The sequence below is a fragment of the Lepidochelys olivacea genome (assembly GCF_965140295.1).
Source record: "Lepidochelys olivacea isolate rLepOli2 genome assembly, chromosome: 19".
Lineage (NCBI taxonomy): Eukaryota > Metazoa > Chordata > Testudines > Cheloniidae > Lepidochelys > Lepidochelys olivacea.
In genome coordinates this window covers 1,592,045-1,604,153 of record NC_140429.1, presented here as the reverse complement: position 1 = coordinate 1,604,153, position 12,109 = coordinate 1,592,045, and the positions used below count along the sequence as shown (strand labels likewise).

Below are 12,109 nucleotides of genomic sequence, written 5' to 3'. Positions count from 1 at the left end.
GATACATGCATACAAATAGGATTGATAGATTCAGTAGATCATAACCTTTACAGAGATATGTTACATGGCATATGTAGCATAGAACATATTCCAGTTATGTTATATATATTCATAAGCATATTTTCATAAAGCCTTTTGGGGAGCACCGTAACACAGGCCTGCCCAGAAGAGTTCACAGTGAAAATAAACAAGACAATAGGTGGGAGAAAGCAAGGATCGTCATCTCCCTGTCGTGGTTAATAGGATGATGTGAGTCTGCTCCTGCTACCCTCTGCTAGGTCCTTAAAAGCCTCCAGGCAGGGAGGCCACACCTCGGGCATTTTGGAGAGGGGTGAGTCACATCCATGACCCTTAGTTTTATACCAGTCAGTGTGCGGGAGGGACAGACCCCTGTGCCTGTGGTACGGGCCACTTTTCACACCCAGCATGAGCCATCCAGTGACTGTTTCCTGCTGCAGAGGGTTAGTGGCTTGTTTGTTTCCAGGTCCCAGATGCAGTTCGTTCCATGTGATTAAGGAGGAATGAAGTCACTGGGGATTAGCCAGGTCACGTTGGTGCAGCGTACGGCACATGGACACTCCTGGAACAGGGCTCAGTCCAGTCTTCCAGTGCAGAGGGCTGACTTTTGCCACTTTTCTTTGCAGACTGAGCTTTGCTTTCATTTGGGGTAAGAATGAGAGGCTTAAAAATCTACAAATAGATGTGCACTTCAAGGGCAGCAGCCTCAGGGGGCTTGTTCCTCCACGTGCAAACAGTGTGTCTCCAAGAGGCCAGCGGAGAGTTACAGCGCGTGTTTGAGAAGCTAACAAAGGAGATTTATCTGTCCAAGCCAGGCAGTAACTAGGGCAGCGCCTGCATTTTGCAACCCTTCCATTGCTACAGCTTCTCCGGCTTGTGAAAGAGACTCATCCAGGCAGACAACAGTGGAACCACTGAGTGACTGTTCTGGCCGTATCCCTCACAGGAGAATTCCTGGAGGCTTCCAAGAAATTGCTCAACATTAAGGAAGCTGCCTCATGCAGCCATGTCCTGACTAAATCTTAGGCCCAGAGGAGATGGGCCTGAGCGCACAGGAGGTGGAAGTGTGGGACTGAGCTATGGTGCAGGACCTGTGGGGGGACTGGCTGGGATGGGGGGTCGGGGCGGGGGCTGAGGTTCGAATGTGGTGCTGGATCCAGACACTGACCCAGAGAGCCCCTTCTGTACCCGTGGTTGGGAAACCTGCACTGGCCTGGCACTGGGCAGGTGCTGCAGGAAAGCAAGTGCGCACGGCACCTAAGCTAGCCCATCGGCCGGCTCTTGTGGTAGAGATCCAGAAGTGTGCCCTTGTTTGAAAGGATGATGTGTGTCCAACGGTCCGTTGTCTCCCTGTAGCTCAAAGCCCCTTTTTCCTGCCCCTTCAACCTGGCCCCATCACTCAGTCTCCTCGGAAGCTCACGCGCCGGCTGCATTTGTTTAATGACAACCCGTTTCCTTCAAAGTTATTAATAGTTTTAGCTGTGGCAAGTTCTGGGTTGGAGCCTGTGCCCACTGGTTTGTTCGGCAGTTCTGGGTCCAGTCCTGCTGTCAGGGAGGTGGGTGGCCTTGGATCACAGTGGGAGCAGGGGTGGTGCCCCAGGGGCAGATCCGACTTTACGTTGTACCCAGGGACGTCATTTGCACCATGCAAGTGGGTGCCAAGTGCAGCCCAAACACAGCTCCTAGACAGCTCGGCTTTGAGCTCTGGCGGGAGAGACCTGTCTTTCGGGATCTTTCAGGCCTGGACTCTAGTCCCTACGCTCCAGGCGGATGCGGGCTGTTAGCAAGCGGCGGCAGCCCCCAGAGCGGAAATCCTCACGACCCCGGCTCCAGGGCTTTTGTCCTCACTGAGAGCCGGCAGCCCACTCCGACTCTCCAGAGCAGGCTCTAATGAGCTGTTTGGGAATGAAAGACTGCAGCAGGCCCTGCTGAGCTGTGTGTGTCATGTGCCTAGGGGTCTGCGTGTCCCTCTGCCAGCCCTGTGCGACCGCACACCCAGCGTGTACGGACTCTCACCGGGCAGCCTCCCTGTCCCTTCTAAAGCCACGTTGGGCCACACACACATTAGAAATGCCAGCCAGCCACAGAGGTGGGCAGTGACTGGCCTCGTTCAGCAGGCGGCTTGCAAGGACAGGGATCTTACAATGCTTAAGAAACTGCAACTAAAAAACCAAACAACTCGATGTGATTCCTGACAGAGGAAAGAGAGCGCTGCCCATGCACACACCCTAGGGCAGCGCCACTCCCCCTGGAAATGCATTCAGTGACCACCGGACCGATCGGAGCCTGATGTATCACTTGGAGATGGTGCCTTTCCACAAGCAGACGCTTTCGACAGCAACATTGCGGCTACGGGTGGAATATGGGCCCTGACCCTGCAAATGCTTAGCTACGTGCTTACCTCTGCACGCTGCAGAAGTCCCATTGATTTCAACAGGGTAGTTGCTCAGTGCATCAAGTAAAGCACATGCATAAGTCTTTGTTGGAAAGGGGCTACTTGCTCCTTTAATTCAGCTGCCCAGGAACCCTGCCACCCCACTTTGTTCTTCTTAAGCCATGTCTCCCATCACCTGCTCAAAAGGGAAAAATGAAAGATCTTAAAGAACAAAAACCCGGGGGGCTCCAAATGTAAAAAAAAGTTTGGTTCAAAATCCAGGCAGGTGACAGCAGCACATTCACCTCCCAGGCCAGGCCAGCTACAAAGCCCCGGTGTTTAAAAGCAAAGCGGCGAGCAGTTCAGAGAATAACGCTCCCAGGCACCATTCGCACAGTCAGCGGTGCCTGTCTGGCACATTTCTCCTGGGGCCGACGGCTAGTGGCACTGGCTGCAGGTTGTGTGCCATCTTCTCGCTGGATAACCACAGGCTGCCAGCCTCTGACTCAGTCCCTGAGCTCCTACGGAAACAGTAACACAGTGCATCCAGAGCTGGGTGCTGAGCTCTGACTCACGCAGCCAGTCAGTGGAGGTGCAGACACTCACTAGTGTGACTCAGGGTTGCGCACTGGGACTCTGCAAATAAACCCAGTGACTCCTGCCCTATCTTCTGGTCCCTTCCTGTCAGTGGGAGGCCCAGCAGGAGCCCTGTGCCCTGAGACTTGCAGCCTGTGAGCTTTGCTCCAAGCACTTGCCTTCGAGCATCCCGTGGATCAGCGACAAGAGGAAGGATTTTAACCAGCCCGCTCTGGTTTACAACTTTGCCTGGGTTCGAGCAGATTCACTCTGGACTTCCCCTGGCTTTGCACTCTAATAACCTACCTCCACCCCCCATTGCAGGACGCCACTCCCAGATCACTAGCCTCTGGTGAAGATAGGATCACAGTTCCTCTCTTTTGCTTTCTAAGTTCCTCTGACTCTGAGTTGGAGTCACCACGCATGAGAGGAGAACTCGTCTGTTGTGACCTGCCCTGCAGCTGGCTCCAAGGGAAACCATGATGAGCAGGTGTCCACATGCATACTGTGTGAGGCCCTGCTGGCCACTGGTCAGAGCAGGGGACTGGGTTATAGTCCAAGCTTTGTCTCATGATGAGCTGTGCAGCTCAACGCAAGTCCCTCTCTGTGGCTGTAAAATGGAGCTAATAACCGTCATCCACCTGAGACCTGCCAATGAAGCAGCTGTAAATGCTGTTGTTAGTTTAGAAGAGCCAGGCCTGCAGCAGACACTGGTGCTGGGAGTGCACCTCTAGGACAAAACAGGGCCCATGGGAGAAGCCAGCCTAGACCCACTCTGCATTGTTCTGAGACATGCACAAAAAGCCAAGGCGCTAAGAACGTAGCTTGTAAGCACCTTAGGACACAGGCCATGTGTATGTACAGCACCTAGCACAGGGGGGTCTGGTCTACAAGGGCTTCTAGGAGCTATGCTAGTGTAAGCAGATTCAGGATGAGCCCACCCTGACATCTGGTGGTGAGGTGTGGCAAGTTGTGGAAAAGAACTTCAGGGACTGATCTCATTTGCATAGGCACACCCACCACGCCTAGCATGAGGCCATAGCTGCCCAAATGGTCACTTTGGCTGCTGTGGGATCCCCAGTGTCTCTGTTATTGGGGCAGGAAGAATAAATTGTTATTACCCTGATTATGGGAATCAAGGACAGTGGAACTGTACTTGGCCTTTCGTTATGATGGAGGGACTCGCCATCAACTAAGTAGCACTTGCTAGGCAAGGGACATGGGTTCCAAAACTCTGTGAATTGAGAGAGGTTGGGGGGGGGGGTAGGTGTTAATACTTGGTGGCATGGGTCTCCTGGTGAGGGCTTTACATGCTAATTGCTCTTCCTCCTCTCTACTAAGAGCTGAAATCATTGAGTGTTGTGTTAAGTAGTGGGGGAGCCTGAAGATATATGGTGGAGCAGTTTGCAGGATGGTGAGCCAAGTGGCTGGTGGAGCAGAGCAGTTTGTGGGATGGTGAGCAGAGCGGCTGGTGGAGCAGAGCAGTTTGTCGGATACACAGAGCAGCTTATGGGGTGGCTGGCAGAGCGGAGCCCCATGGAGAGGTGGGGCCATCAGCTTTGGACCATGTAAGGTGCCCCTTAAGCCCCCTCCCCCCCATCTCCACCCAGTTTGGGAGGTAAAACTCTGTAGATAAACTTTTGAACTCTGGGGCTGCCCTGACCAGGGACAGAGACTTTTGGGTTGTTGGACTTTTGGGACTTTGGGTGATTTTGGGTTGCTGGACTCAAGAACCAAAGGGAAAGGACATGCCCCAGTTTGCTTGGGGTGGGTTTTTTGCTCATGGGTTCCATTAGGAATCCTGTTGGTGGTGTTTCCCCCAACATAATGCCACATTGTTTCTCTCTGTTATTAAAAAGAAAAGGAGGACTTGTGGCACCTTAGAGACTAACCCATTTATTTGAGCATAAGCTTTTGTGAGCTACAGCTCACTTCATCCTTTTCTTTTTGCGAATACAGACTAACACGGCTGTTACTCTGAAATCTGTTATTAAAATGCTTTTTGCTACACTCAGACTCTGTGCTTGCGAGAGGGGAAGTATCGCCTCTTGGAGGCGCCCAGCGGGGGTGGTATATATTTGTCCCAGGTCGCTGGGTGGGGGCTCGAGCCGGTTTGCATTGTGTTATTGGAATGGAACCCCTAGATCCTGACGTTTGTTGCTGCCAACTCCGACAGGCAGAAGGGTTACACTAGAACTAATGACTGATCTCAGCCTGGGCCTGAGCAGCACTAACCTCAGGTCTGACTTACCAGAACTTGCTGGCCATGACACTGCTCACGTCCAGGTGCAGCAGGGCGTCCCAGAGCAGAGAGCCTAGCACAAGCCCTTGGCACCTCTTAAATCCCACTTTGGCCATGAGAATAGACTGATCGCTGACCCTGCCTGCCCAGGTAGCCCAGTGCCCCCTCATTCTCCGGTGAGGACGTAGCCTCGGTGGCACACACATTTCCCACCCCTAGAATGCGTTAATGTAAAACCCTGTGCCTGAAAGCCCCAGGAAGACACCACTTCGTATGGAGCTCATCCCCTCCAGCTGCTGGCTCCCAGTTTGCCTCCCACGCTGATTCACAGTCTACCTCCGCATGACCTGCCCAGATAAGTGAGCGGAGACAGCAGCCAGGACCAAGGGTGGAGCTGGCAGGAGCTGCAGAGCAAGTGTCTTCAGCCGGTGGGCTGGGCTGGGCTTTCTGACCTGCATTGTCAAAGAGGTTTGTCCATCTCAGGTGGTGGGAATGAGCTGAAAGATGGGCCAGACCCACCCAATCACCCAGACTCCAGCATCAGGGCCACTTGCAAGCCACCAGCTTCTCAGCTATTACACAGCCTATCTGGGAAGCCCACAGACTGGCTGGTCAGCCCCTCCTCCCACAGAGCCTTGTGCCCACTGCTTTCGCTGAATGTTTGTGGGCATCCACTGGCTGCTGAGCGACAGAGCAGGAGAAGAAAATCTGGCTTCTGTCATCATTGCCTGGTCTTGGCCACAGCAGCTGCTGGAGAGGAAAGCACCCAGAGAGAAGCTTTCACCACGCTTGCCCTGGCGGAGGTGCAGGCAGGGCAGCCACCCCGCTGCTCTTAACTAGCAGAGCTCGCGTTAGGGCTAGGTGCCCAGCACTTTCCTTCACAGCCCAGACCTGCAAGGCTTTATTTCCTCTTTTTGGAAACAGCTGCAGTTCTGCTGGCTGGGCTGGAGGAGGGGGGCCTGAGCTTTGCAGAACGGTGACTGAGAGAACCTGCAGCAAACCAGAACTGAGAGCTAGACAGAGACTTGCCTGTAGCCTAGATTAATTCCTGCCAGTGCCAGCCCATAACTACAATGGCTGGGCCAAGCTGAGGGGCTGGTGAAACACACAGCGGTGTAACTCTGCGTTAAAGGGTTTGTCAGGCCTTCTTACATTACAGTCAGAGACCCAACCATGGGGGTCGCTTCATGCGGAGGCGGTGGTGCTCCTCCAGCTTGCCACTGCTGTAGCTGAGAGCAGGGCTGGGCCAGGCAGGGATGATAGAGCGTGTGAGAGAGTCACTCTGTCTGCTGGCCAGAAAGGCCTCCTAAGCAGCTAGGACGTTCAATGGGAATAACAGCTGACCAGGAGGGAATCGTGTCTAAGCAAAGCAAAGCAAACCAAAGGGCAGAGTCAGTGTCCTCTCCGTGCTGGCCCTGGGGTTAGTCTGGCCAAGAAACCCATCTCCAAACACTGAGACATCGAACCCAGGCCAAGGCTGAATGGGCCCTAGTGACCTTAGTTGCTGTCATTCACCCTGGCTGGGTCCAGTGGTGGAAGCAGACGACTAGCCAGGTCTGGGCGTGTTTAGGGCTCTGCACTAGCATTTACCCCATGGCTACCACGGGGCAGCTGTAGCCTGCTTGAAACCTGGGTACCATGTCTCTTAGTGCAGCTAGGCCCAGGCATGCAGTCCAGGTGTGACCACCGGTCCTTGGGCTCAGCAGCAGCCAGGATGCGGCCTCCAAGTGCCTGGGCAGGGACCCTGGCTGTCCATCTCACTGCCTCCTTTGGCGGCTTGCCCCCAGTTTGTGCCCCCATCTTTGTGTGCAGCGAGTGTGTCCAGCTCACTGCCCGAGTGGGTGTCTGGCAGGCTGGCTGGCAGCCGACCGAGCACAGAGCAGGAACAGCTGTTTGGCTGTGACCTTTACAACGGCACAGTGTCCTGGAGCAAATGCAGCCTTTCCATGCTACTGCTGCATTGTCTTTTATTCCTCTTTTCTAGGTCACTGGTCAAGCGTTAGCCCCGGAAACGGCTGCTGGTCTGGGGTGGGGCTACCTTTGGCGAGCATGCAGTGGCCAGGGGCAGACAGGGGAGTAGGGGCAGGGATGAAGGGCACGTAAAGATGGGGCTGGGGCACAGTTCGTCGCCTAGAAGGTTTCCTCCCTGTTTGGTCGTTACCAGTGTCAGGGTGTGGCCAGGACGGGCGAGCAGGACGAGGGTTTGGAGGGGCTGTTGAGGTTGTGGCCAGAAGCTGGATGTTTCTCCAGTATCTGCATGGCTCCCCACAGGCAGTTGGGGGAGAGGGGGTTGCACGAGCCCATAAGCAGGAGGGGGGCGCTCACCCCAACTGCCTCTCCATCCCAAGCAGCGTCTTCTGTGCCCCTGTCCAGAGGCCCCGGAGCAGCAGAGCGGGTGTCTGGCCGCGGGGCTCCCCGACCCGCCCGAGTGAGCTGGAAGCCCTGCGCTGGGCAGGCAGGACAGAACGCGGAGGTGCCCTGCAGCGGGGAGGTGCTGCTCTCTCCCCGCCGCGTCAGCAGCATGGTGGCAGCAACCGTGAGGTGGGCCTGGTGCCGTTGCCCAGGGGCGCAGAGCTTGCAGCAGCAGGATGCCCGGTGCAGCCTGGTGCGCTAGCAACATGACGGGTGTTCTGTAACTCCTGGTGCAGCCAGCATGCCAGGGCCACCCCTGCCGTGGGCTAGGCCCCGGTTTATGACTTCTCGCTGAGCCCTGATCACTACCAGGAAAGGGCTGGGTAGCAGGAAGGAGCCTGGGCTGAGGACAAACCACCCAGTTACAAAACAGACCTGCTGGGAGCGCTGCAGGGCCAGGGCTGGGGGCGGGAGCTCTCTCTGCTCGCAGCAGGGCTGGGCCTGGCCAAGGGGCCTGCATGAGCCCACTCCCAGTGCTGGCTGGGGCTGGTCCCCTCCCTTGGCTCTCTGGGCGAGAGGCCAGGCCTGCCCCAGCTCCTGGCAGGGCAGGTAAGCCCGGGCCTGTTTGCTTTGTTTCCTGGCAGTCACTCCAGCCCCGTTTGCTGATACAGTTGTGTACCCAGCTGGCAGGAGCTGGGGCCGGTGCTGACGTGACATCCCTGGAGCGGGACTGCCCTTGGCTCAGCCTGGCATGTCTCTGGTTCCCCTCCCTCCTGTGATTTCAGTTCTCCCTAGGCTGGCTGCTCCCAGCTCCCCATGTTTGTGGCTGGTTTGGGTTCCCGGCAGCTGGCTGGTGGGCAAGACACTTCACGCCTTCCTGTGAATCAGCCTAGCCTGCTGGAGCCAGCTGCCAGCAGGCCACAGCTTGTCCTTTCTTCTCACCAAAACCTGGGGCACCAAAGTCAGGCAGGTGACGCCTGAGGCCAGGGCCTGGCGCAAGGTAGAGCCCCCCTGCAGGGGCGTCATCCCCCACCAGGGCCAGGCAAACACCGACAGACCAAAGGAGTGACTAGGGTCATGCAGTGAGAGTGGACCCGGGGGGGGGGGGGGCATAGATAGACTGGGCTGGTGCAGCTGCTCATGGGAGCCTCACTGCAAAGACACCAGGGCTTGGTCAAGCCTGGGGAGTTGGGAGTGGGAGGCCTCTGTTTCCAAGTGAATTTGGTGGGGAGGTGGTTTCCTGGCTCCCCGCCCAACAGATGCCGCACATGCAGTTACATGTGGCCCCTGGGGCCAGTATGCAGCCCCACAGCCCAGCCACGAGCCAGTGGTGGGTGGCACCATCGGTAGGCTCTGCCAGCCGGCGGGGGAGTGGGTCTGTCGGCCTTTCAGAGAGTGCGGCCCACAACCTGAGGACCACGAGTGTGGGGGCCCAAGTCGCCAGTGCCCGACCCTTGGCCACGCTGTGTTAGTGCCCCATGGGAGGGGCGGGGGGGTGTGTGTGTGCAGGGAGCCCTTATGCTGAGACGCGAGGCAGAGGGAGCAGTCCCCTGACCCAGACGAAGCTACTCCAGAAGTAGCTGAACACAGGCAGAGAGCCCAGAGACGGTCCCCTGAGAGGTAATCTGGCTAGCAGGGAGCCTGATCCTTCCCCTCAGCTCTAGCCTTGCCTAGCGGGAGGGCAGTGGGCTCTGCGCAGTGCAATGGCCCCTGCCCAGGCGCCTGCGCTGCCGATGGTGCTTGGTCGGGCGCTCACAGGCCGAACCTGCCCCGGCCTGGTGTTGCCCACTCGGAAGTGACAGCCCCCAGGGTCCCAAGACGACCTGCTGCTGGTGGAACGGGTCCTGCCCTGCGTCTGGCTTTCCACACGGCTCAGGCCCTTTGCTCCGGGTCTTGCTGCAGCTCAGTCATGCTGGGCTCTTCCTCCTGGCCCCTCTTGTGCCCCATGGGCCCAGCCCTGGGCAAAGGCCATTTCCTGTCGCCCCGCGAATGTTTCCCGCTCAATGCCATGCCGAGGGTGGGGGCCTATTCCCCGACCATCAGCGTTTTGCGGAAGGGCACGAACGCTCCATGGCCGGCTTTGCTGCAGCAATAAAACCACAGAGACACAGCACGTGAAGCTGCTGCCAGGGCTGCCGAGAGCACGGCTGCCATTCGTACAGCTCAGAGCATGGCCCCCGCAGGGCTGGCTCATCCTCTGCAGGGCTGGGCGATTCCAGGCCACTTAGGGCTGCAGAGACTTCTGCCTGCGCCCAGTCCCTGGCTGGGGCGATTGCAAAGGGACCAGGCCCAGTGCCTCAGCACTGCTCTCCAGCGCCCCCCACTGGCTGCTGCTCATACCAGCACCCACTCCGCAACCTTGGTGCACGGGGCTGCACGCCGCTCCTGTTGTTCCCATGGGCGTCCCTCCAAATAACCCCGCCTCCCTCCATCTGTGGCTCCCCTCCCTTTGGCTGAGCCTAAACTACGAGCGTCTTCGCTGTGTGCTGCCAACAGGCATCCCAGTGTGCAAGGGAGGGGCCCCAACCCTGGGACCAGCCCCACGAGTGCCCAATGCCCGGGCCCCGCTGAGGAGAGGAAGGACCCACCAGGGGAAGCAGCAGTGCCCCACCAGGACATTGTCGTGTGCCCCATGACCCGGGTCCTCTAACTCCACTCCCATGGAGACCTCGGCCTGGTCGGGGAAGACCCCCAGGTACCGGATGGTGCCCGCACCGACCCCGCCTGACTGCAGCAGGACCTTGGCTCTGTGCCCGAGGCGCAGGTCCCATGGTGAACGTGGCACGGACGCCCGGGTACCAGGGTGCTGCTGGGCCCTGCGAAGCTGGGTGCTGCAAGAGACAGCAAAGGGGACACAGTTGGTGGGGCAGCCCCCTGGAGCGAGTCCCCGCTGGGCCCAGGAGCACAGTCACTGAAGTGGGGGGAAGCCAATTGCCCATCACACCCAGCCCGGCTCTGGCAGGGCCCTTCCCTGGAGGCCATGGACTAGCCCAGGGGGCTAGTGGCCTGTGAGCCCGGAGCAGCCCCAGCAGGGCTGGGAGCCGGGCTGGGGCGCCAACGTGCTGCGCCTGCCACCTGCTGGCAGCTGCCCGAAGCTCACGGTTCCCCGTCAGCACCTGCCTCAGCTCATTGCAGCCGCATCCTCTCCCCTTCCACAGCCCGGCGTTGGGCCTGAGACCCTGTCCCTCCTCCGCCCCCCCCCCCACACACCAGGGCCTGCCACACCCACTGACACTGGGGCCAGGGCCTCTCCTTTTTCCCCCCACCTCCCAGGGCCTGTCTCCTCCTCCCAGCCGGGGCACGAACCTGCAGCCCCACTGGGGCCGAGGGCCTGTCCCCCACTTCCCACACCAGCACCAGGGCCCATGGCCTGGACCCCCCACCCCCTCCAGCACTCGCCATACGTGTTTTGCCCGGGCTCTGTAGGAGGGACAATACACTGCCCTTGCCCACGGCACTGGTGTGCTCTGGGGCACGGCGTGCCTGGTGACCATGTGAGGGGGTAGGCGCGAGCACCATCCCATGGAACAGGCAGCGAGAACTGGGGCGGGGGGGGTGTTCATTGCTTCTCCCCTTCGGATGTGAACTGGCCACTGCGGTGGGGAGCAGACTACAGGGAACAATCCTGGGGGCTGGGCCCTGCAAAGTCCGGGCTCCACCTCCCCCCAGCCACGTGCCAGCAGGCCACGCACAGCACGCTGGCCACCTCCCCCTCTGCACGGGCCGGGACAGCCGCTGGCCCCGCAGTCCCCCCTGCCCTGGCTGTCGCCCTGGACCAACCTGCACCAGAGAGCCAGGTAGTGCTCATCGCCCAGGTGATGCTGCACCCTGGGTGAGGCTGGGGGTCCTTTCCCCGGCCCCCACCCCCGTGGCACACTCATGGGGGCACACCGTTCTCTGCGCCTCCTGCCACCCCAGTCTCCCGGAGATTTCCTCACCTGACGGCGTCTGGAGGCCCCAGCCGCTGTCTCCCATGCACCACCCATCAGATCCATCCGCACTGGGAGCCTCGGCTTTGCTCTGCATCTCCAGGGTGTCCTTGGCCTCAGGCCCCTGGCTCCGTCCCCACTCCTGGACCTGGGAAGGGGAGAGCAGGTGAGAAAAGGCCCCCGCCCCCTGGCACGCTGGGGAGGCAGCCGTGTGGCTGTGGCTTTTGCCTGGGGCCTACCTGTTCACGGAGCTCCTGCTGCTCCCTCAGCAGCTCCAGGTACCTGCTGCTCCACAGTAATTTCTCTGCACGCAGCTCAGTGCTGACATACTTGACCTCAGCCTCCAGCCCCATAAGCCTTTCCAGGACGGCAGTGCTGGCGTCCTGCAGCCTCTGCAGCTCCCCAGGGCCTAGGAGACAGCAAGACAGCCCTGCTTGTGCAATTGCCCACAGCCACGCGTGATGCTCCCCGTGGGGACGCGGCCTTATGCTGCCGAACGCTCACGCTTCTCCCGGCTGCATGGCCTGACCCAGCTGATTGCTGCAGCTGTAAGGCTGAGCACGTCCTCTGGACATGTACAGGGAGAGCCTGGGCCCCAGGGCCTGCGTCTGCTGAGAG

At 58.9% G+C, this 12,109-nt stretch overlaps 1 protein-coding gene across 1 annotated transcript; it reads right to left on the bottom strand.

Moving 5' to 3' along the window:
• Positions 1 to 9,942: 9,942 nt before the first annotated feature.
• LOC311533196 (uncharacterized protein) lies at positions 9,943 to 11,868 on the bottom strand. Its single transcript, XM_084652404.1, has 3 exons — positions 11,731 to 11,868; positions 11,501 to 11,639; positions 9,943 to 10,393 (listed from the first exon to the last, which is right to left on the bottom strand). Exons 1-3 carry the CDS (start codon positions 11,842 to 11,844, stop codon positions 10,209 to 10,211), a joined length of 438 nt encoding a protein of 145 aa, XP_084508530.1. The 5' UTR covers positions 11,845 to 11,868; the 3' UTR covers positions 9,943 to 10,208.
• Positions 11,869 to 12,109: the final 241 nt, after the last annotated feature.

Coding starts and splice junctions, on each gene's coding strand:
- LOC311533196 (XM_084652404.1), bottom strand. CDS start 11,844: ATGGGGCTGGAGGCTGAGGTCAAGTATGTCAGCACTGAGCTGCGTGCA. Junction 11,640..11,730: donor AGCAGGAGCTCCGTGAACAG/GTAGGCCCCAGG, acceptor TCCCCTTCCCAG/GTCCAGGAGTGGGGACGGAG. Junction 10,394..11,500: donor GGGCCTCCAGACGCCGTCAG/GTGAGGAAATCT, acceptor TGTCTCTTGCAG/CACCCAGCTTCGCAGGGCCC.